The 20,129-nt window shown below is 46.8% G+C and overlaps 1 protein-coding gene across 1 annotated transcript in view; it reads left to right on the top strand.

Moving 5' to 3' along the window:
* nin (ninein (GSK3B interacting protein)) overlaps nt 1–20,129 on the top strand; it is a 37,180-nt gene that overhangs the window by 16,713 nt on the left and 338 nt on the right. The window contains exons 5-28 of the mRNA XM_061254827.1: nt 236–281; nt 650–825; nt 1,255–1,401; nt 1,611–1,778; nt 1,882–2,018; nt 2,317–2,457; nt 2,549–2,723; nt 3,236–3,346; nt 3,735–3,824; nt 4,467–4,605; nt 5,061–5,182; nt 5,384–6,498; nt 9,238–9,336; nt 9,443–9,512; nt 9,695–9,913; nt 10,245–10,361; nt 10,631–10,744; nt 10,871–10,984; nt 11,180–11,326; nt 11,778–11,957; nt 12,603–12,752; nt 13,347–13,439; nt 13,723–13,785; nt 19,530–19,643. Of these exons, the coding sequence (XP_061110811.1) occupies nt 236–281; nt 650–825; nt 1,255–1,401; nt 1,611–1,778; nt 1,882–2,018; nt 2,317–2,457; nt 2,549–2,723; nt 3,236–3,346; nt 3,735–3,824; nt 4,467–4,605; nt 5,061–5,182; nt 5,384–6,498; nt 9,238–9,336; nt 9,443–9,512; nt 9,695–9,913; nt 10,245–10,361; nt 10,631–10,744; nt 10,871–10,984; nt 11,180–11,326; nt 11,778–11,957; nt 12,603–12,752; nt 13,347–13,439; nt 13,723–13,785; nt 19,530–19,643 (4,047 nt within the window). The remainder of the gene's footprint in view (nt 1–235; nt 282–649; nt 826–1,254; nt 1,402–1,610; nt 1,779–1,881; nt 2,019–2,316; nt 2,458–2,548; nt 2,724–3,235; nt 3,347–3,734; nt 3,825–4,466; nt 4,606–5,060; nt 5,183–5,383; nt 6,499–9,237; nt 9,337–9,442; nt 9,513–9,694; nt 9,914–10,244; nt 10,362–10,630; nt 10,745–10,870; nt 10,985–11,179; nt 11,327–11,777; nt 11,958–12,602; nt 12,753–13,346; nt 13,440–13,722; nt 13,786–19,529; nt 19,644–20,129) is intronic.

Genomic DNA, 20,129 nt, shown 5'->3' with positions numbered 1-20,129 from the left:
TGATCACTGTCGTAATATACCAATTTCTCAAAGACACGGAGCCACCGTGGCTACAGGAAGATATGGTTAATTATTTAAATTTAGTGTGGGAATTGCATGCATTAAAGTCACTGACCCGTATCTGATCACCCTGGTAAGTATTGTTTGAGTCTAAATGCAAAATGGAGTCTTTGTGAAGCTGATGCCCCCAGTTCCGTAAATGTTGACGTCTGTCTTCGCTGCTTTCTCTCCTCAGCGCTGGAACGCTCATGCCGACAGCACGGAGGAATATGAAGCAGAAGGTCAGCTGATTAAAAAATTATTTATGATTGCCAATCTGTGTAAATTGTCTCGAACGTTATCTGCCATGGTGGAGAATACGTTCTCCTGCGTGATTTGTTTGCCCAGTTCTGGTATCTGTCGGGGAAGGGGGGGGGGGGGGAGGAATCACCTTCTCTCCACTGCCTGGTATTCTCTCATAATTCACTTTTCATTTCAAGATGTTCGAAACAGGACTGACAGGGAACAAACAGTGCAAACAGTGATAAATTCTACAGCCCTGGCAGCTTTCAAACTCTGCCTCTCCTCCCTCCTCCCTTCCGATATCCGTTTCTCTCTCTCTCTCTCTCTCTCTCTCTCTCTCTCTCTCTCCCCCTCCCCCCTTTCGCAGGTCAGCTGCACTTCTGGAACCCCGACGAGCCGGCCACCCCCCGGGGGGCGGCGGTGCCCCCGTCGGACCGGCTGGAGGAGAGGCTGTACGGGGCGTGCGAGGACCTGGCCGTGCCCTGGGACGGCTGCGCCAGCCACCAAGAGCTGCTGTCCGTGTGCGCACACCTGGGCCTGGAGGTGTGGACTGGGGCGGGGGGCGTACCTGGCCTGGGCACACAGGGAGGGCTGGAGCGGGGGGGAAGAGTGGAGGGATGGCTGGAGGGGGGGGAAGAGTGGAGGGATGGAGATGACGATAGAGGGAGAAGGGGAAAGGGAGGGAGGGATTGCAGATTTGTTTTTGCTTGTTCGCTGATTCATGGCTGTTTAGTGGTTGAAAAGGAACAGTGGTTCAGTGGTTTGTGCGCATCTTAGATTTATGCAAGCTGCCCTCAGCAACTGATAAAATCCAACGGCAACTTTAATTTACATGGTTCCTCGCCATGTGAGTAATGCAGTGTAGGCTGAGATGAGAACTTGAAAAATAATTATTTTCATACCAAGTTAAAAGTCTGGCCTACAGACTTCATTTCGGATTTAAATTCTGACCGGCTGTGCGTTTGTTGCCAGGTGACGGAGGATGCGTTGGGGAATCTGGGCAGTGATGGGGTGATGAGCGTGCAGGATTTTGTGTCCTGGGCCGTGGAGCACTGCAAGCCCCCCACCCCCTCCGCCTCCACCCCTTACCGCCAGCTCAAGAGACACCACTCCACCCAGGTGTGTTCCTCTCTCAGACTTTAAAAACCGCATTCATTTACAGAACCGAAATTGCTGTTCCAGAGAGTGATTGGTCATCTCATACGGTCTGATCTCTGTGAATTATGTCAAGTATGTATAATTCATCAGATGATTCATTTGAGTGAAAACCGGCTATATCCGGTCTTTATGTGTTCGTTTAACTGGGCTTTTGCTTTTATGCTTTTCAGCCATTTGACGAAATGGGGCGCAGAATTGCCACCCCATCCGCCATGACCAGCACCATCGGCCTGCGTCTGTTCTCCACTCTGGACGACGGCACCGGCTTTGCTCCCGTGGAGAACCTTCTGGATGCCTGGCTGGACGATGGCATTGAGAACAGCACTGAAATCCTGCAGGTTTTTATCTGGCCTCTCTCCCAGCCTCAGAACTGCCCAGCATTGATTTAGTTTCTCTGGATTTAAATATTGTGTGTATGTGTGTATGTGTGTGTCGGTGTAGGCTCTGGACTTCAGCCTGGATGGGAAGGTGAACCTCGGTGACCTCACCCTCGCCCTGGAGAACGAGCTGCTCATTACCAAGAACGGCATCCACCAGGCAGCCCTGGCCAGCTTCAAGGCTGAGATTCGGCACCTTCTGTGAGTGTTCGCTTTCTCCTACTTGCGTGTGTCTATTTGTTTCATGTTCTTTTTTTTCGGTTAGAGAGCATACCTCATAGATGATTAGTTCTCATTTAATTTAGGAACTGATCACCCTGATATGTATACGGTTTCTTCCTTGTGGAATATAATCAACCTTTAAAATACACACAGATATTCAGCTTCTTCTGCTTTTTATCATTGGAGGCCATTCAACCCAAGTCCAAGTTAATTTGATCCAGGTGGTCTTGGTAAGTTTATGTTAATTTTAAAATCTATTGTCTGCTCATCTCCCTAGGGAGCGGGCGGACCGTGAACTCAGGGAGAAGGAGAAGATCCGCGCGGACTTTGAGAAGACCGAGAAGCTGAAGAACCAAATGGCGACCGAGGTGGACGAGAACCACTCGGCCATCGAGCGGATGAACGACCTCAACCTCAGGTAGCGCCAAGAACCGCCCAAAATCCCTGTTCCCAAGCTCCAGGTCAGAGCTGAAGCTGGATGATCTCACGTTCTCCGCCTCTGTCTGTAGGAAGCTGGAACAGGAGCACAGGGAGAAGCTGGCGGTCGTCAGGACCGAGTTGACCAAAGAGATGGACCTGATGCAGCAGCAGGCCAACCAGCAGCGCGAGGAGCTGGAGCGCGAGATGGAGAAGATGAAGGATGACGAGGCCTTTCTGAGAGACCATCTCGCGCTCACCATCAAGGTGAGCAAGCGTGGGGCTTCTGCTTTCTATTCAAAGGCCTATTGACTAAAAAAACTAAATGAAACCTGAGTGCTTGTAATTTGTACCAGACTGGGGATGTGGAAGCAGAGGATGTGAGCGTATATAAAATGTGATAAAGTCGGTCAGAAAAGGTGAGCTCTTCCAGGAAAATTCTATTATAATAATATACCAGGAAAGTGCCTAGTCCATGGAAATTAACATAAAGCTGTAAGACCTGAGAACACTGCTGCTCTTGGGAGATGTGTATTGAATCAAGGGAAAAATAGGAGACATCTGATGAAGGAGCTTGTCTCTGAAACGCATCGGTCTCCTATTTTTCCAGTGATTAAATATCTCACAGGAAGAGTGCTGACCTCAAGTTTTACAACTTTGTGATATAATTCGTATTAATATTATAGAGCTAACTTATCAATAGTGTGCATTTATCTTGAAGTTGTTCCAGTGGATATTCAGCTATGCTGAATCTTTGTACATTGTGTGCTTCCCCACAGGAGAGTGGCCGTCTGGAGTTGGAGCTGCTGGAGAGCACAGAGAAACTGGTGGAGGCAGAGAACATGGTCAACAAGCTACAGAGGAACCTGGACAATATCCTCAAGGAGAAGGTAAGCCTGGTTGGGAGGCAGTCTTCATCCTAGATCTACACAGTCATATTTACTCAGATGGCGGTGTAAGGTGTTGCACTGATGGTTGTGACAAACAAATATTTGCAAATGGGAAGCCATATACTGTATGAACACGGCTTATATTTGCAAATGATGTTGTAAATTATGTAAGAAGCAAACATGTGGCTAAGGAGCATTGTGAATTTCAGTCTCTCACAAAAAAAACTAAAAACTAAAATGTTCATGTCCATTGCTTTACTGGAGCTTGAAACTTGAGAATGCAAATGAGAATGAAAATATGAGTTATATAGTTGTTGGCATGTTCTCAGTGTGTGTGTGTATGTATTGAGCGTGCTCTTGAGCTCCACCTGCTGGTGTGTTTTCTCAGTTCGGGGATTTGGACCCAGGCAGTGCGGAGTTCTTCCTTCAGGAGGAACGTATGAGGCAGCTGCGACTTCACTACGAAGGGCAGTGCCGGGTAAGAGGGTCGAACCTGCAGCTACACGCATTCCTTTTTTTATTTTTTTTATCCAGAACGTTCCCCTGACTAGCCTTTTCCCTGACTATTCTCATTATACACGTCTTTTCCGGTGACCACGCTCAGTCACCCTCGTCTAAGCTGATAAACCATGTCATAATATGAAAAGGAAGGCAAAATGAAATTTGGCTAGACTGTGGCCGGATACAGCAAATAAATGAAGCTGAAAGCACAGTAACAATGTCCTGTAATTTGCTGGAGATTTGTTTTAACCACGGTGTAGCAGTTTTAAGCAAACCGGTAGATGTTTGGAAGTGAAACCGTAAATACTGAGCTATGGATTGGATGTCACAATGACATTGCCTACTGCTGCCTTTCTTGACTTAATGACAATTTCAAAGAATAAGTGTGATCATGTGCCCTGCAAACCCCCATGTTGAAGTTAAAGGGACCAGGCAGTGTACTGAAACCTTTCACAAAATATGTTTGCTCCCTGCTCTAAACTGTCTTTTATTTGAGCAAGGGGTGTTTCTGAATCTTCGTTCTCCCTCAGCTGAGCACACAGAAAGGTAGAAAAGCGGGTTCTCCTAATGCGTTTGTTTAATGTTTGTGTGTGTGTGTGTGTGTGTGTGTGTGGTACAGGAGATGCAGGATCGTATCGATGAGCTGCAGGCAGAGTTAGAAGAATACCAAACCCTTGGCAGGACCCCTAACGTCTCCCTCAAGCCTTCCTTGTCTGAGGAGTTTGACAACAGGAGCCCTGGCATCGAGTCTGACCAAGGTACACCTGAGATGAGCGGTACAACTGCTACCCTTACTTTAAACAACAGTCCGCTTCCCACCCCAAATAATCCCCGGCCTCCGTTTAGCCTCCTGTGGATGTCTATGTACAGAATGTGGCGGTCTGACTTGCAGACTTGATTTTATTTTATTAAGGATCCCCATTAGTTGGTGCCATAGCAACCTACTTGCCATAGCAAGTAAAAACAGAAAATAATCACAAGTAAAAACCATACAATTGCCAATACAAAATATAAAAACCAGAACTCAACACACGATAGATAATAAACCAACCAACATAAAAAATAGCTGGCCAATCCAAATTTGGGTCGGTGTTTGATATACTTAGCCCCATGTTGAGTTGTACATTTTATGGGAGGGGTGTAAAACCATTGTTTCTCCTTCTAAGCCCCTGCTAATGTCTGTGTCTGTGTGTGTACATATGTGGTACAACAGGTCTTGGCTCAGAAGACTGTCAGCCCTTCAACATGACCCTGGAGGCAGAGCTGATGACGGAGCAGCTGAAAACACAGCACGTGCAGCAGGTGGAGAACCTCAGAGCCCAAATGGAGACCAAGGTGAAGCCAAAACTCACATCTGCATGTGCTTCACATCTGCATGTGTTTTAATGAAGATCATAGCATATTGAAGATTTTGTTTTTCTTATTAATGTTAATGATATGAATGTCATTACTGAAGGTTAACACTATTGTAGCCATTAGTAAACGTATGTGTGTGGTGTATCTTACTGTAACCCTGGTAATGGATCTGTGTTGCAGGCCAGTGAATACCATCAGGAGTTAGAGGAGCAGAGGGCAGCCCATAAAGAGGAGCAGAGGGTGCTGTCCCTCCGGTGCCAGGAGGAGGTGCAGGCCCTGCAGGCGGAGATGTCCCGGGTCCAGGACCGTGTCCAGGAGCTCCAGAACCAGCTGGACCAGGTGCAGCTTGAGCGGGTGGCGCTGGAACAGAGCCAGGAGGAGGAGCGGGCAGAGCTCGGGAGGCAGCACCAGGAGGAGGTTAACTCCGTCAGGCAGGAGCTGTTGGAGGCCCAGGCCCAGATCGCCAAGCTGGAAGAACAGCTGAAGACCCTGGAGCATCAGCAGGCTGCAAGTGAGCAGAGCTTGACTGAGGAGAGGGAGGCTCTCAGGAGGCTACACGATGAGGAGCTCACACGGCAGGAGGAGCACCACAGAGCAGACCTGCAGGCCAGGCTGGAGGAGCAGCAGGAGAGGATGCAGGCGGAGAGGGAGGAGGCAGTCCGGCGGCTCGTGGAACAGTGGGAGCGGGAGAAGGACCAGCTGCAGGAGAGCCATGGAGCGGTGCTTCAGGCCAGGCTAGAGGAGGAGAGGCAGAGGTACCTGGGTGAGAGCGAGGATCAGGAGAGGCGGCTCATGGAGCAGTGGGAAAAGGAGAGGCTGGAGCTTAAGGAGCAGCAGGAAGGCGCTCTCCATGTGATGCGAGAGGAGGCGCGGCTGAGGCTGCTGAAAGACCAGGAGCAGTTGGAGAGGAGCCTCCTGGAGAAGTGGGAGAAGGAGAGGGCCCAGCTTGAGGAGAGCCAGGAGAGGATCATCCAGGCCAGGCTAGCTGAGGAGATGGTCAGCATCCAAGATGAGGTGGAGAAGAGCTTGGTGGAGGTGTGGGAGAAGGAGAGAGTCCAGGTTGAGCAGCGGCACGGGGACGTTCTTCGAGCCAGAGTAGAGGAGGAGAGGGAGAGGCTCCTCGGGGAGATGGGGGTGCAGGAGAAGAGGTTGCTTGGGCAGATGGAGGAGGAGACAGCCCGGGTGGAGGAGAGCCACAGGGAAGCCATGCAGGAGCTGAGCACCAGACACAGCGAGGAGCGGGAGAGGCTGAGTGGAGCACTGGACAGACTGCGGGAGGAAATCGTTTTAGAGAGGTAAGGGTACCTCCCTCGGTGGCACCTGGGGGGTGGAGGTGCGGCTCATGTCTAACTTGAGAGGAAATATGCGGTTCTGTTCATATCTACAAATGGTTTTATTCAGTGAAAGAAAAAAATGTTTTTCCAGGTGCCATTATGTAAATGTATATTTCAGGGAATTCCTGTATTTCATGGGGTTTCAGGGCATGGGCTTTTAGTAGAACCTGAATAAACGGTGTTGCATGAAATGACCAAACATGATTTTATGTTCAGAGATTAGTATTGTTCTTTAGAAAACATGACTGCAACACTTCTTTTTTTTTTTGCTGCAAAGAGAGTGAAAATGTTGTGGATGTGCAATGGTTTACAACGCTGATGTGGGTAACAACTGGTGGTGGGTAGATAACTGTTGGTGATTAACATGTACAGGAGAGAACTGGAGATGCACTTCTCACAGAGGATCAGGGAGGTGGAAGCAAGGTTCTCAGGGGACCAGAATGCGGTCTCAGAGCGCTTCCAGACCGATGTGTCCAAGTTGGAGCAGCACTACCAAACGAAGCTACAGGGTCTTTCTGAGCGTCACTCTGAAGAGAAGGCCAGGTGGAAATCTGAGTTGGAGGAGGCTGCACATTTGGCAGAGCAAGAGAAGAGGACCCTGCAAGAAGCTCTGGAACAAGAGAAACAATCTGTCACCCAAGAGCTGGCGAAGGAACGAGACCAACTGGAGCAGAACCACAGGGAAGAGTTTGAAGCCTTGGCAGCTAAAAACAGGGAGCTCCAAAATGAGCTGGAGAACTTGATCAGCACTGCACAATCCAAAGAGATCGAGCTGAGCAGGCAGCTGAATGAGTTGCACAACCGATTGCAGGAGAACCTAGATACCAAAGACGAGCTCTTGGCCCAGTCTGAAAAGAAAGCCCAAGAGATCGAACTGCTCCTTCGACAAGCAGCAGAAGACTTTGAGCAGGAGAAGGCAGAGCTACAGGATAACCTTAATCAACTTGAAGAGAGGAACAAGCAGACTCTTTGCCTGGCAGAGGAACAAGTGGAGGAACAGGAGAAGCTGCTAGCTGAGTCTGACCGTCTGAAATCCAAGATCCAGGATATGGAGGCGGAAAATAATCGACTGTTGGAACTGAAGGAACATTTTGAAGAGATGAAAAGAGGAAGGGAAGAATCATGTGGAGTGATCACATCCCTTCAAAATGAGATTGAAGAACTGAAGGTGGAAATACAGAGGCTCAAAAGTTCTGAGAAGAAACAGGAAGTTTGTCCAGAGAATGTATCAGAAACTGAGGAATTTGATGAAGACAATCTTCAAGTCCTTTCAGTAGTATCCCCTTTGGCAGAGAGGGAAGCATGTGCTGAAAATGCAGAAGATGGTGCTGAAGTGGCTCTCTTTCAGGATAGCGTATCTCCGCTAGAGAAAGAGACAACAATGTCAAAGCTGCAGGCAGATTTTGAGGAGGCAATAAAGGAACGAGACCTCAGCATCAGCCGGATTGCAGCATTGCAAGGCCACGTAGATGGGCTTCAGGATCAATGTGATTCTGCCAAAGAGAAGAACCTGGTTCTCCAAGAGCAGATGCACCAGCTGCAGCAGAAGGAAAGTCAGCTTGAGGATATTCTGGAGGACAGCTGCGAGAAGATGGCTGCCGGTGCACAAGCTCTCGAGGAGAACCGGTACCTCAGGGATGAAATATCCGCCATGATAGAACATGCCAAAGAGATGGCGGCGAAGGCTTCAGAGACCGAGCATTTTCAGGCCAGGTACGAGGAATGCATCTGTGAGAACTCCAGACTCGAAGAGCACAACAGGAAAATGGAAGAACAGCTTTTGGACCTTGAAAGCAAGATGCACCTTATCCAGGACTTCCAAGACCAGCATGCCAGACTGCAGGATGAAATGACCAGGGTGAAGGAAGAGAACTGCAGACTCGTTGCTCAGGTCCGAGACATGCAGAAACACAATGACATTTTCATGGTCCTGCAACAGGACACAGAGATAGCTTTGGCTGAGGCTATGACTGAGGACACCTTACAGGATCTTAACTCTCAGCTGGAAGCCAAGATCCAGGCGGTGTCTGACTTGGAAGACTGCTGCACAGAGTTTGAGAGGCAGAACGCTAAACTCCGAAGAGCTCTCACTGGTTTGCAGGAGAAATCGTTTAAGATCCAGGAAACAATGCAAGCCCATAGGTAATGTAAAGGCTAAATATGCTTGACCCTGGAAAATCCTGCTTCCTTACACCAGCTCCCAGCTCTCCTAACTCCGATCCTGCTTGGCTTTGATGTGCAACTGACCCACTTAGCTACCAGATCTAGACCTCCTGTCTTATCCCTGCAGTAATGTACTAGTACCAACCTGCATGTAGAAGATGCGATAACCTGTTTGGCTTGTGTCCCTCTACCATGAGACCATCCAGTGCCTGTACTGTGTTTTTAGATGTCCTATTATTGCTGAATCCTGTGAAACTAATCCACTCACCCACATAGCATTCTTGTTGAAATGTATATGGAATGTATTTGCACTTGTGTCCCACATCAGCAATCCCGCAAGCATATACTGTACAACATCTGTTTTGTTGTACTGTATGTGCTTATTTTACATATTTATTCGAGATTCGCTCAGATAATCCCGTTGTGATTATATGTGCCAGGTTTTTTGACCCTAAAATGAAATTGAACACTCCGTACTTGGCACAGTAATGCAGAGAAGAGTGCACTTCATTGTTGCTTTTCTCATTTTGGATGTAGGAATGAAGCTGGTCGTCTGGCAGAAGAGAACGTCGTTCTGAGACAAAACATCTCCGCACTGAAGGAAGAGGACCTCCGAGAGATCCAAGAAGAAATGCTGTAAGGATTCTCGCATGTCATGGACCAAAGTAGGCAACCAGTGTAATCCATAGTTTTAATTCATAATTTGTTCTGACGCATAATATTTCTTTATTGATTCAAACAGGCATAAACTTGAACAATACAAGAAGGAGAAGCTGACTGCTCTGAGGGCTGCAGAGAACTTCAAGAAACAGGTACTACAGAAATAACTACACTATTTTCAGTATGTAATCATTTCAGGTAACTGTTCCAAACTCATCTTATTTTGACTGGTGAATGGGCCCAGTGAAAGGTGACATTGTCCTCAGTGATTCATAGTGTTGTTGCCTTGGGTGATGTTTGATGCTAAAGAACATTGGTCCTTCTCTCTGCCCAGGTGGCTGAACTGCGGTTTCGGGGTCAGCAGCTGGAGCAGGAGAATGAGCTCCTGTCGCAGAAAAATACCCAGAATGCAGCCGACGTGCAGGAGCTGAACCATCGGCTGTCCGAACTGCTCAGGCAACGCGAGAGGAAGGAGACGGGCAGATGCCCAAACCAGCAGGGGGAGCCGGGGAGGGATGACCTCGCCACTGAGTCTGTACAGGAAAGGAGAAAGGTAACGTGATGCTTTTAACTGCACCAGATCCTGTATTTACATCCTGTATAATCTTGTTGACATGAAAAGTAACCATGGGCTTAGGAGGGTCACAAAGTCTTGTTCTGTTTATATAGAGTTGGTGTAACTGCCTTAGGGTGAGTTTTGCTGAAATGATCATGTTAACTGCAGCTTTTAAGAATCCCTGAATATTTGTGCCGTTACAGCACTACAGTTACTGCAGTATCATTTGCATATCCATTTTATAAAACTAGACTAGACTTGTGCTTGTTTTATTGGGTGTTAGTTTAAAAATATGTGAACAAAGAGGAATGTTTTCCTGTGTTTGCAGATGGAGGCTTGTGTGTTCACCTTGGAAACCAAGTTGTCAGAGGCCCAGGAGGTGAATAGTCTTCTGGAGCAGGAGAAGGCCCAGCTGACCCAGGAACTCTCCTCTGTCAGGGAGCAGGTGAGCTTGGGCCATCCTGGGGCTGGAGCTTGGAGTAAGACCTTCAAGCGGTAGAATAATGGAAGAAACTGTATTTTGGTATTATGGTCTCTCACTTCATTATGTCTGCAATTCAGAATAATTGTGCCCTAGAATCTTGGAATTGCTACTTACAAGCAGCTAAACCCATGAGAGCGAGATGTTGCTGGTAGGTTGTGATTTTTGTGTGATGCTGCGTGTGTGTACCATATATGAGACAGTGAATGATACCTGCCTTCTTGCCCTTGTAGCTCTATGGTGGCAGGGACTTGAGTGTGGACCTAGCTGGTGCCGTGTCCAGGGCGGAAAAGCTTCAGAAGGAGAATGAGACTCTAAGTGGGGAACTGAGTCACTGTGTAGACAAGGTAAGGGCTTTTTTTTCCTAAGAATTATTTATTATTTAATACAACAGTTTCAGTTTTTGATTTCAGAAACACTTGCAGTACTCATGTTGTAAAGAAGAATCTTCAATGCCCTTTCCATTCCTACAGGTGGCAAAGCTTGGAACTGTGGAGTGTCAGCTCTCTCACCTCCTGGAGGAGAGGCAGAGCCTGGAGAAGCAGAGTCAGGCTCTCCGTGCCCAGCTCTCTACTGCACAAGAGAAGGTAAGTGCTGGCTTCATTCTGGTGTGGGTGAAAAGAAAAAAAAAACCTTGCATTGTTTGTCTAGCATCTCGATCAGTGACCACAACACTGAAATTCATGGTTCTGAAGAGTGTGTTACTCTACTGTTATGAAGGGTTGTTCATTGGTGATGTTTTACTGTGATGGCCCATAATTATGTCAATGTTTCTGCACCAGGTCCAGGCTAAGGAGGAGGCCCTGCAGACTGCCAGCATGCAGAATGCACGTCTGAAATCAGACCTCCGAGTCACCCAGCAGGAGAAGGAGGCTCTCAAACAGGAAGTGATGTCACTGCACAAGCAGCTACAGAATGCTAATGATAAGGTAATGCTAGTGACATAATGGCGGCATGGATGGTGCAGTGGGTAGCACTGCTGCTTCACAGCAAGGAGGTCCTGGGTTCGAATCCTGGTTGGCCGGGGCCTCTCTGTGGAGTTTGCATGTTCTCCTCGTGTTCGCATGGGTTTCCTCCGGGTACTCCGACTTCCTCCCACAGTCCAAAGACATGCAGGTTAGGCTGATTGGAGAGTCTAAATTGCCCATAGGTATGAGTGTGTGAGTGAATGGTCTGTGTGCCCTGCGATGGACTGGTGACCTGTCCAGGGTGTATTTCTGCCTTTCGCCCAATGTATGCTGGGATAGGCTCCAGCGACCCTGTTCAGGATAAACGGGTTAAGATAATGGATGGATGGATAGTGACATCATGTTCATTATCATGAATTTGGAGTGGAGTGAGGGTGAAACCCTACTGATTTGGGAATCTTGTGTTGATCAGAACCAGGTTCTGGAGATGACCTTGCACACTAGCGGTTACCAGACCCAGCACAAGAAACTGTACTGGGATGAGCTGGCCCGACTGGTAGAACAGGACCAGCAGTTACTGCGGCAAGAGAACGAAAGGCTGCAGAGAGAAGTCCAGAACACCAAGGGGGACCTCGTCCATGCCCGGGACAAGGTGAGAGAGGCTCCAGGGTGGAGAGGACCCTGGCAGGGAATTAAACACTGGTGATGACTGGAGCCCAGATGGGGCCTGAAAGAGTTTTTGCAGAACTATAGGATATAGGCACACTTTCTGTGGAGGAAGCCATGCAGTGTTTAGTGTTTAAACTGAGGATAGTGGAAATGTATTTTCCTGGCAGGAAAACTGAGGCGATAAAAGGTGAACTGAGCTCCAGGAAGTTCAGGAGTTCAAGGCTCCATCACGTGTAATGGATTTAAACTAGATTATCATTGCTCTGACAACACATTTCATCAGGATCAACCATTGGACATTGCTTTGAGCTGACTGGCCTCTCCTCGACTACAGGGTAGTGTAGTTCTTCTTTGAGAGGGCATCCAGTGTATCTTGTCTTCACCGGACAGAATCAACTGACCAAAGATGGTTGAATCAAGTATAATTAACTGGGCCCCTGTAGGTTTTCACTCCCAACTCTTAATAGAGCACACCTCAGTCAACAGCTAGAGATCTTGTTGAGCTGCTAATTGGTATAATCCGTTGTGCCAAATTATGGTTTAAATTAAAACCTACAGGGCGGTAGATCTCCAGGAACAGGGTTGGGCAGCCCTAGGGTACGTTTTAAAGAGGTGTTTGTTCCCACAGACCCGGCAGCTGGAGGCCTTAGTGGTGTCTGTGAAGCAGCAGAAGCAGCAGGGCCAGTCCAGCCTGGTCAAGGCTGTGGAGCAGGAGAAGGCCTGTCTGAAGCGTGAGCTGGACTCACTGCGCAAGGAGCTGGTCAGCGCTAACCGGAAGGTAAGGAGACAAGCGTGGACCTGTATAAGGGTAGCCATTCTGGAGTTCACATCCCTTCCTCTCCTTCAGACCTGGTTGAAATGCATCATTTTTTATTCAAATACCTTTCTGTGCTCGATTGATCTTGCTTGGTGCGCCTTTTTTTGAGCGTGTTTCATTGGTTCCAACACACCAGACAAGCTCAGTAAAGCATAGAAAAGTATTTGAATCCAAAACGGTTACGCATTTCAGCCAGGTCTGCTCTCTTGTAGTGGTCCCATTTCTTCCTGCTCTGTGTCTGGAGGGGCCCAATGTTCATTACATTACATTAATGGCTGTTGGCAGATGCTCTTATCCAGAGCGACGTACAGTTGATTAGGCTAAGCAGGAGACGATCCTCCCCTGGAACAATGCAGGGTTAAGGGCCTTGCTCAAGGGCCCAACGGCTGTGCGGATCTTATTGTGGCTACACCGGGCATCGAACCACCGACCTTGCAGGTTCCAGTCATGTACCTTAACCACTATGCTTCAGGTTTCATAGAAGGAATGTTCCAGAATAATTTCATAGCTCCCTGTGTCTTACGCTGCTGTGGGATTGGGGGCTATCTCCCGCAGGTGAGCGAGGTTCAGAGAGAGCTGGACAGCCTGCGGCAGGAGAACGACGGGCTGAAGAGCCGGCAGAGCCGCCTGGAGGCGCAGCTGCTGGAGGTTAGTGCCGCTCCTCCTCCTCCTCCTCCTCAAGCATTCCGTTCCCATGCCTCCATCTGACGTCTCGCATGTTCTACATTTCTGACACCCGGTTATCTCTCTCGATCTATGAAACCGTATCTGATTCTCTGTCTGGCTTCTTCTCTCTGATTGATTTCTCCCCCTTGCCTCTGATCTTTGACCCCCTGACCCACCTCTCCCCTTGTCTCATCTCTCTGGCCTTCTCGCCTGCATCTCGACCTTGTGCCTCCTCTCTCTGATGACACTCCTCTCCCTCGCACAGCTCCGGTTGCCAGGGGAACGGCGAGGGCAGCATCGGGGGGACGGCCTAGAGATCAACCTGCAGGTAGGAGAGCGCAGAACACTAGGGGGCAGAGTCACTGGAAACTTGCACCTTAAAGCTCTGTTCAGCACACCATTGTACCTGAATCAGCAGGCTTTATGATGCAATGTTGTTAGCGTCCGCTTGGTGCCAGTCCACTGGCTCAGCCCCATGTGATATTGTACCCTGGGTGTAGGTGCCTTTCATATCGCCTTGTGTAGATTGCCATTGTCCTCCACTACACTCTCGCTCTCTCCCCGTGGTCCTAATTACATCAGGTTATGGAGGAACGCATTAGCCTCTGATCTGATTCGCTTGGATTGCACTTTGCTGGGATGTAATGGGATCTGGAGCCTGTTCACTGAATTATCTTCACAGCACTTCCCTCTCCTGGACTTGGTGCTTCTTCTCCTGAACTGTGCTTCTCCCCTTTGGTACCTGTTCATTAGTCTGCATGGATCTTGTGTTTCAGTTTAAACTGAATTTCCATTGCATCTGAAGGACTGCAGTGCAGTGTATCTTACTACATTCCTAATAATGTAACTTTACACTTTATTTTGGGTTTAATTTTACCCCCCCCCCCTCCCCCATTATAAAATGCTGTAATCCACCCTACAACAGCATGAGGGCATTACAGCTACATAAGAAAACTGTTTGAAGGCCTGTAGCGTAGTGGTTAAGGTAAATTACTTGGACACACAAGGTCGGTGGTTCTAATCCCGGTGTAGCCACAATAAGATCCGCACAGCCGTTGGGCCCTTGAGCAAGGCCCTTAACCCTGCATTGCTCCAGGGGAGGATTGTCTCCTGCGTAGTCTAATCAACTGTACGTCGCTCTGGATAAGAGCGTCTGCCAAAATGCCAATAATGTTTTGGCATATTTCTTTTATGACTATTTTTGGTTGTAGCTGATTGAATAAGCAGTTTATTTAGCCATATTCCAAAGTATCAATTAGCATGAGCCGTACCGGCCTTGCAATGGCTCTGAATGAGTTACATGGGTATTTACCCTCCCCTCTCCTCACATGTGCTGTATTCACTGTGGTAGAACTTAATGTGTCATGATATCAGTAGCTCAAACTGTCTCTCCATTCAGTCATTTCCTTAAATCATGGTCACTCCTCACCTCTGTAGTTGGCATGTCTCCCTGGTAGCCGTGGTGTTTCCTGATTGGTTTCCTGTGTACTGCCATGCTTTTAAATGTCTGGTAGAGTCTGCAGTGACATCTGTGTCACTACACAGATTTTCGCTCTGTCATTGTAAAGGGGCGAGTTGCATCATCTCACACCTGCTGTGGCCGTTCTCTCTCGCACACCTTGTTGGGGAGTCTGTCTTCACTCTGATGTCCTGTCAGGTGCACCTCCCTTCTCTACACTGTGGGGTATTCCGCCTCTCCTGTCAGTCCGTACCTTTTAGTTCTGTGCTGTTGATTGACTGGGCTCTCAAATCCCCAATGTTGCCTCTGCTCTAATAGACAATAGCCTAAAGTGAGTTCCTACACATCTATGAACTCTGTATGTGTACGTCCTACATTCCAGAGCATGCTAATTCATACCTTCTGGTGGAAAAAAAAATCTGTCTAGTCATCAGCTAGCTTATCTGCCATTTTGTTGTCCTGCATCTGTATTTGACTTTTAGCTCCACTTCTCCCATGTGGGTAGAAGAGGAGCATTTCTAGAATGGCCCTTTGGCTAGGTTCTGGTAGACCACCTTGGGGTTTGGTCTCATAGCATTACATGGGTAGTAGGATTGTGCTGGTAGTATAGTTGTGCCAGGGTTAGCTATGCACCATAGGTAGTGTTGCACTGGTGGTAGCTGTACATCGGTGGTGGTTAGCAGGTGATGGTGGCCCTGGCAGGTGGTAGTACTGAAAAAAAAAATGATGATCAAATAGGCCCTGGACCTTATCTTTGTTGTGCAGGTAGCAGTTGAAATTGTACTTCCCTCTAGGGTCTTTCAGCGCACTTATCCCTGGTTATGGGTATGCACTTTGCACGGTGCCATTAATGTAATGTACTGGTAGGTGATGGTGGTAGTGGTTGGTGGTGGTACTGGCAGGTGGTGGTTAGCAGTGATGGTGGCCCTGACACCGGCAGTTGATGGTGGTCCTGGCAAGGTGGTGGTACTAGCAGGTGGTGGTGGTGGTACTGGTAGGTGATGGTGGTACTGGTAGGTGATGGTGGTAGTGGTTGGTGGTGGTACGGGCAGGTGATGCTGGTACTGGTAGGTGATGCTGGTACTGGTAGGTGGTGGTACTGGTAGGTGATGCTGGTAGTGGTAGGTGGTGGTACTGGTATTGGCAGGTGATGGTGGTAGTGGTAGGTGGTGGTACTGCCAGGTGATGGTGGTACTGGTAGGTGATGGTGGTACTGCCAGGTGATGCTGGTACTGGTAGGTGATGCTGGTACTGGTAGGTGATGCTGGTACTGGTAGGTGATGCTGGTATTGGCAGGTGGTGGTAGTGGTAGGTGTTGTGCCCGGGTCAAGTGTACCCTGCCTTCTCTCTCCAGGGCGCAGTGGCGGAGCAGCGGGCAGCTCATGCAGACAGCTACCGGAGGATCGGCCGACTGTGACCCCCCTCAGCTTCTCGCCCCTTTACTCCCAAACTCTCTCCAGAACATTTCAGCCCCACGTTCCCTCCTCCCTGTCCCAACGTGAGATATGATAAGCTCTTCATCCAGCGCCAGCACTGGGAACATAGGCCCCAGGACACAGGCTGTGCTGTGCCCCCTGCCCCCTCCTAATCTCTTCATGAGATGTATGGGCAGTGCACTTTGGATATTAATTACAGTGGAGCAGAAAGCCAATGAAATTGTATTTGGACAGTGGATTTACTTTTAATGAAGAGAACTCATCAATGTGAGCTGTATTATTGTACAGAATATACTTGAACGGAGCTCCTAAAGCCACAGTTGATACCAAATGGGTGGAAAATAAACCCAACCTGTTCATTTTTGGGGTGTTTTCCCCTGTTATTAATCATGGCAATCGTTCTGGGTATCCATGGAAAACCTCCTTAAAAATGCCTGAGGGGGAAAATCTCAATATTTATTGGGTTATTGGTTTATGATTGTCAAGTTTAACTTGATACCATGGCAATTCCAACCATGAACAAATATATAAATTGTCAAAGAGGTCGTGTCAGGGTAGGATGTACCATTAAAATAACCAAGGCTTGTTATTTTTAACAGTTGATTTTAATTTCTATCTAATGCCTGGGATCTGAAGCAGTGTGAACCTATAAGCTAGTGCACGACATCTTCTAATTTCCTGCTGTTCTTCAAAGGAAACTATCCGGTGGTAGAATTTCTCGGCTCTTGCCTTTGAAGTGCCGTTTCTCCACGATGCAGGATTCATTCCATATGACCCAAATACACTGCACTATACTTAATATGCTGTGTGTCTGCATTATTTATGCCATCTTTGGCACTTTTGACTGAAATGGACTTGTGTGGACTTGTATCAGGTCTCTGAAATGGCCCACAGTCAACATTGCTGTAATGGAAGATGGTTGTCTCTGGTCAGCTCACCTGTCAATCATTGAACACCTTGTCTATACTGTAAAATAATATCACATGAAATTAGACTTTTGCTTTGAGAAAGTGAATTCTACCTAGTTTTTTTTTTTTTTCTACCTTGATTTTATCTGCCCTGGTTAAATTTGTTTTGTTCACAGTTTTGTACACATACGATAATGAAGTTTTATACAGGAACTTTACCGTAGCTGCTTTCAAAGGCACACCAATGTTAAGTTGACTGCACTCTTGAGTTGAATTTTTGTTGCTGTTAATGGTCCCTAACATCCCGGGGCTTATTTCTTCTAAGGTTACGTAACACTGTTTTATGTCACTTTTTCTGTTGTCGGGATTAATTTAGTGATCACTATTTTGGAAAAGAAGTCTGACCTCCAGTGAGACAATGCAGTTCCTTCGAATGCATGTGTAACCCACAAAACGACTGTATGAATGGGATGAATGTATTTTATCTGAAACTTTGTGTAAAATGTCACTACGTATATTTTCCATGAATTGCATCTGCAGCCGTGCACACCACTTTTTGACACAACACTAGTAATACTTTAATGAATGTTTGCTTCCTGAAGGGTTTTAATTGGCCACTTGAACCCAAAGAGTGAACTTTTGTCCACGTCTTCTGCAGAGCCCGTCTGTGCTTTGTTCTTGGTTGTCTCGGTATTGGTTGTGTCCTTTTGTTGAAGGAACTAGAAACCTTTTGTCACATTCTGTCATTTATTAATTCAATCACAATACGATTCAGGTGTTGTTGTTTGTTTTTTTTTCTTTAGATTTTGTTTCATTTTGAAAGCTTTGTGAACTATCGGAAGCAAATATAATTTATTTTCAATTTTATATTAATTTATATGTTTTTATTGGTTTTATTTATTTAGCTGTTTTTGTGTTTGCGCAAGAAAATGTTTTTTTAAGTGTATGTAAGTAATTAAGAACAAATAAAGCATCAGGTTTGAACATTAATTTTTAGGCTTTGAATTTCTGTCTGAATATCTTCCGGCGGCGTAGTGGTTAAGGTAAATAACTGGGACAGGCAAGGTTGGTGGTTCGAATCCTAGTGTAGCCACAATAAGATCCGCACAGCCATTGGGCCCTTGAGCAAGGCCCTTAACCTTGCATTGCTCCAGGGGAGTATTGTCTTCTGCTTAGTCTAATCAACTGTACGCCGCTCTGGATAAGAGTGTCTGCCAAATGCCAATAATGTAAATGTAATGTAATGTTCCATTTATTTTGGGAACATTTCTGCTGTTTATGGTCGTTACCCTGAATCGATTCACAACATCAAAGTTACAATACCTGCAATTCCCATTCTATCACCTGCCTGCTCTCAGACTACTATACAATTTGGTGTTCTGTATTACCAAATGTTTTATCCTGTGACCTTACCATCTTACAGTATTACTATATTATGGTTCTATTGAGTGAATGGTGAATGATTGCAAATGGTTAAAGGAAAAATAAAAAACCATTTGGAATTCATCCAAGAGCCACAGTATTTCATTCAAAAGGTCTAGATCATAATTCTCATCATTTACTGAGTAAATAAACAAATTTAATTGTACTGAAAACAACATATATATTATATTAATTTATTAATTATCCCTTTTTATATAAAAAAAATACACCCAATGTATTCAGTTTTAACACAAAATATAATTCAATTAACTATTACAAATCCTGTTTACATTTGCTGCTGCTAAGCATTTTAAATCGAAATCATTGGGCTGCACTCTAAATCAGTTCTGTCATTACTCCGTTTGCTTAATAATAGCATTGCAGAAGAAGAATCTGCCTTTTTGGCCTGCTACAGATTAGGCCAGGTATTTACTTATATAGTCCTCCAGTCTGCGAACTGCAATTTAAAGCACTGTTCCAGGTTTCTTAGAATCTCACCCAATCTTCCTCAACCTACCGTAGAGGACAAATGTGTACAAATCATGGTATTGGCTGGTCTTTCTCGATATTCATATTCGGGTATTAAGACTCAACAATGCGCATCGTTCCACATGCAACAAACATCAACCTTGGGTGGAGGTGTTGCTTAGCGATAAAACCTAAAACCAAATTATGAGCTGGCATGGGACTGCATACCTGAATTACCAGCAAAGGTGAGAAGGATGTGGCAGATTTACGTTTTTTTTTTTTTAAATCGGGGCGATGGGGTTGAAACTGATGCATTATGTCTTATTGGAGAGCTGTGTGTGCCCCTGTGATCACATGGCTGCCCGTCTGGATGTTTCAGGAGGAGCAGGAGGTGAAGCTTCTGAAGATGGAGGAGCGCATGCAGGAGGTGGAGCTGAAGCTGAGGAACGTTAAGATGCTGCTGCAGGAGAAGGTGTCCCAGCTGAAGGATCAGGTGCAGTCCCTTCACTCCTGCTTGACAGTCTGCTGATGCCTCAACCCAGGCAGTCTGCTGATGCCTACATCTGGACTGCCCAACCCTGTTCCTTACTGTCCTGTGATTGGTACAGCTACTAATTGGTCAAAGCAGCCAGTGACTACAGTCTAGTGACTACTGTTCAGTAATTATGGCTGTTACAACTGTTATGTGGGGATGTTTGTACACCCTGCTGTAACCGGCATTTCTAGTTTGCATGGCCTAGTTTCTGCTTCTGCCCTTAATTACTTGGCCCAAACATATATCGTCATCTGTCATTTTAGCTACATTTTTCAAGTGCATGAGTAGCAACAAATATTATGCTTTTGTCCCTCCCTATATTGAAATGTTTTACTAATCTATGAGGGAACAGGTGTTGGTCTATAGAGCCAGATGCCTGATTTTAGCCAGGACAATAGGTGGAAACAAAAACCTGCTTTTCACACCGGCCCTCCAGGACCTGAA

This window comes from Conger conger, chromosome 1 (assembly GCF_963514075.1).
Source record: "Conger conger chromosome 1, fConCon1.1, whole genome shotgun sequence".
In the NCBI taxonomy this organism is placed as follows: Eukaryota; Metazoa; Chordata; class Actinopteri; order Anguilliformes; family Congridae; genus Conger; species Conger conger.
The sequence above is the reverse complement of the archived record's forward strand: the minus strand, read 5'-3'. Positions and strand labels throughout refer to the sequence as shown.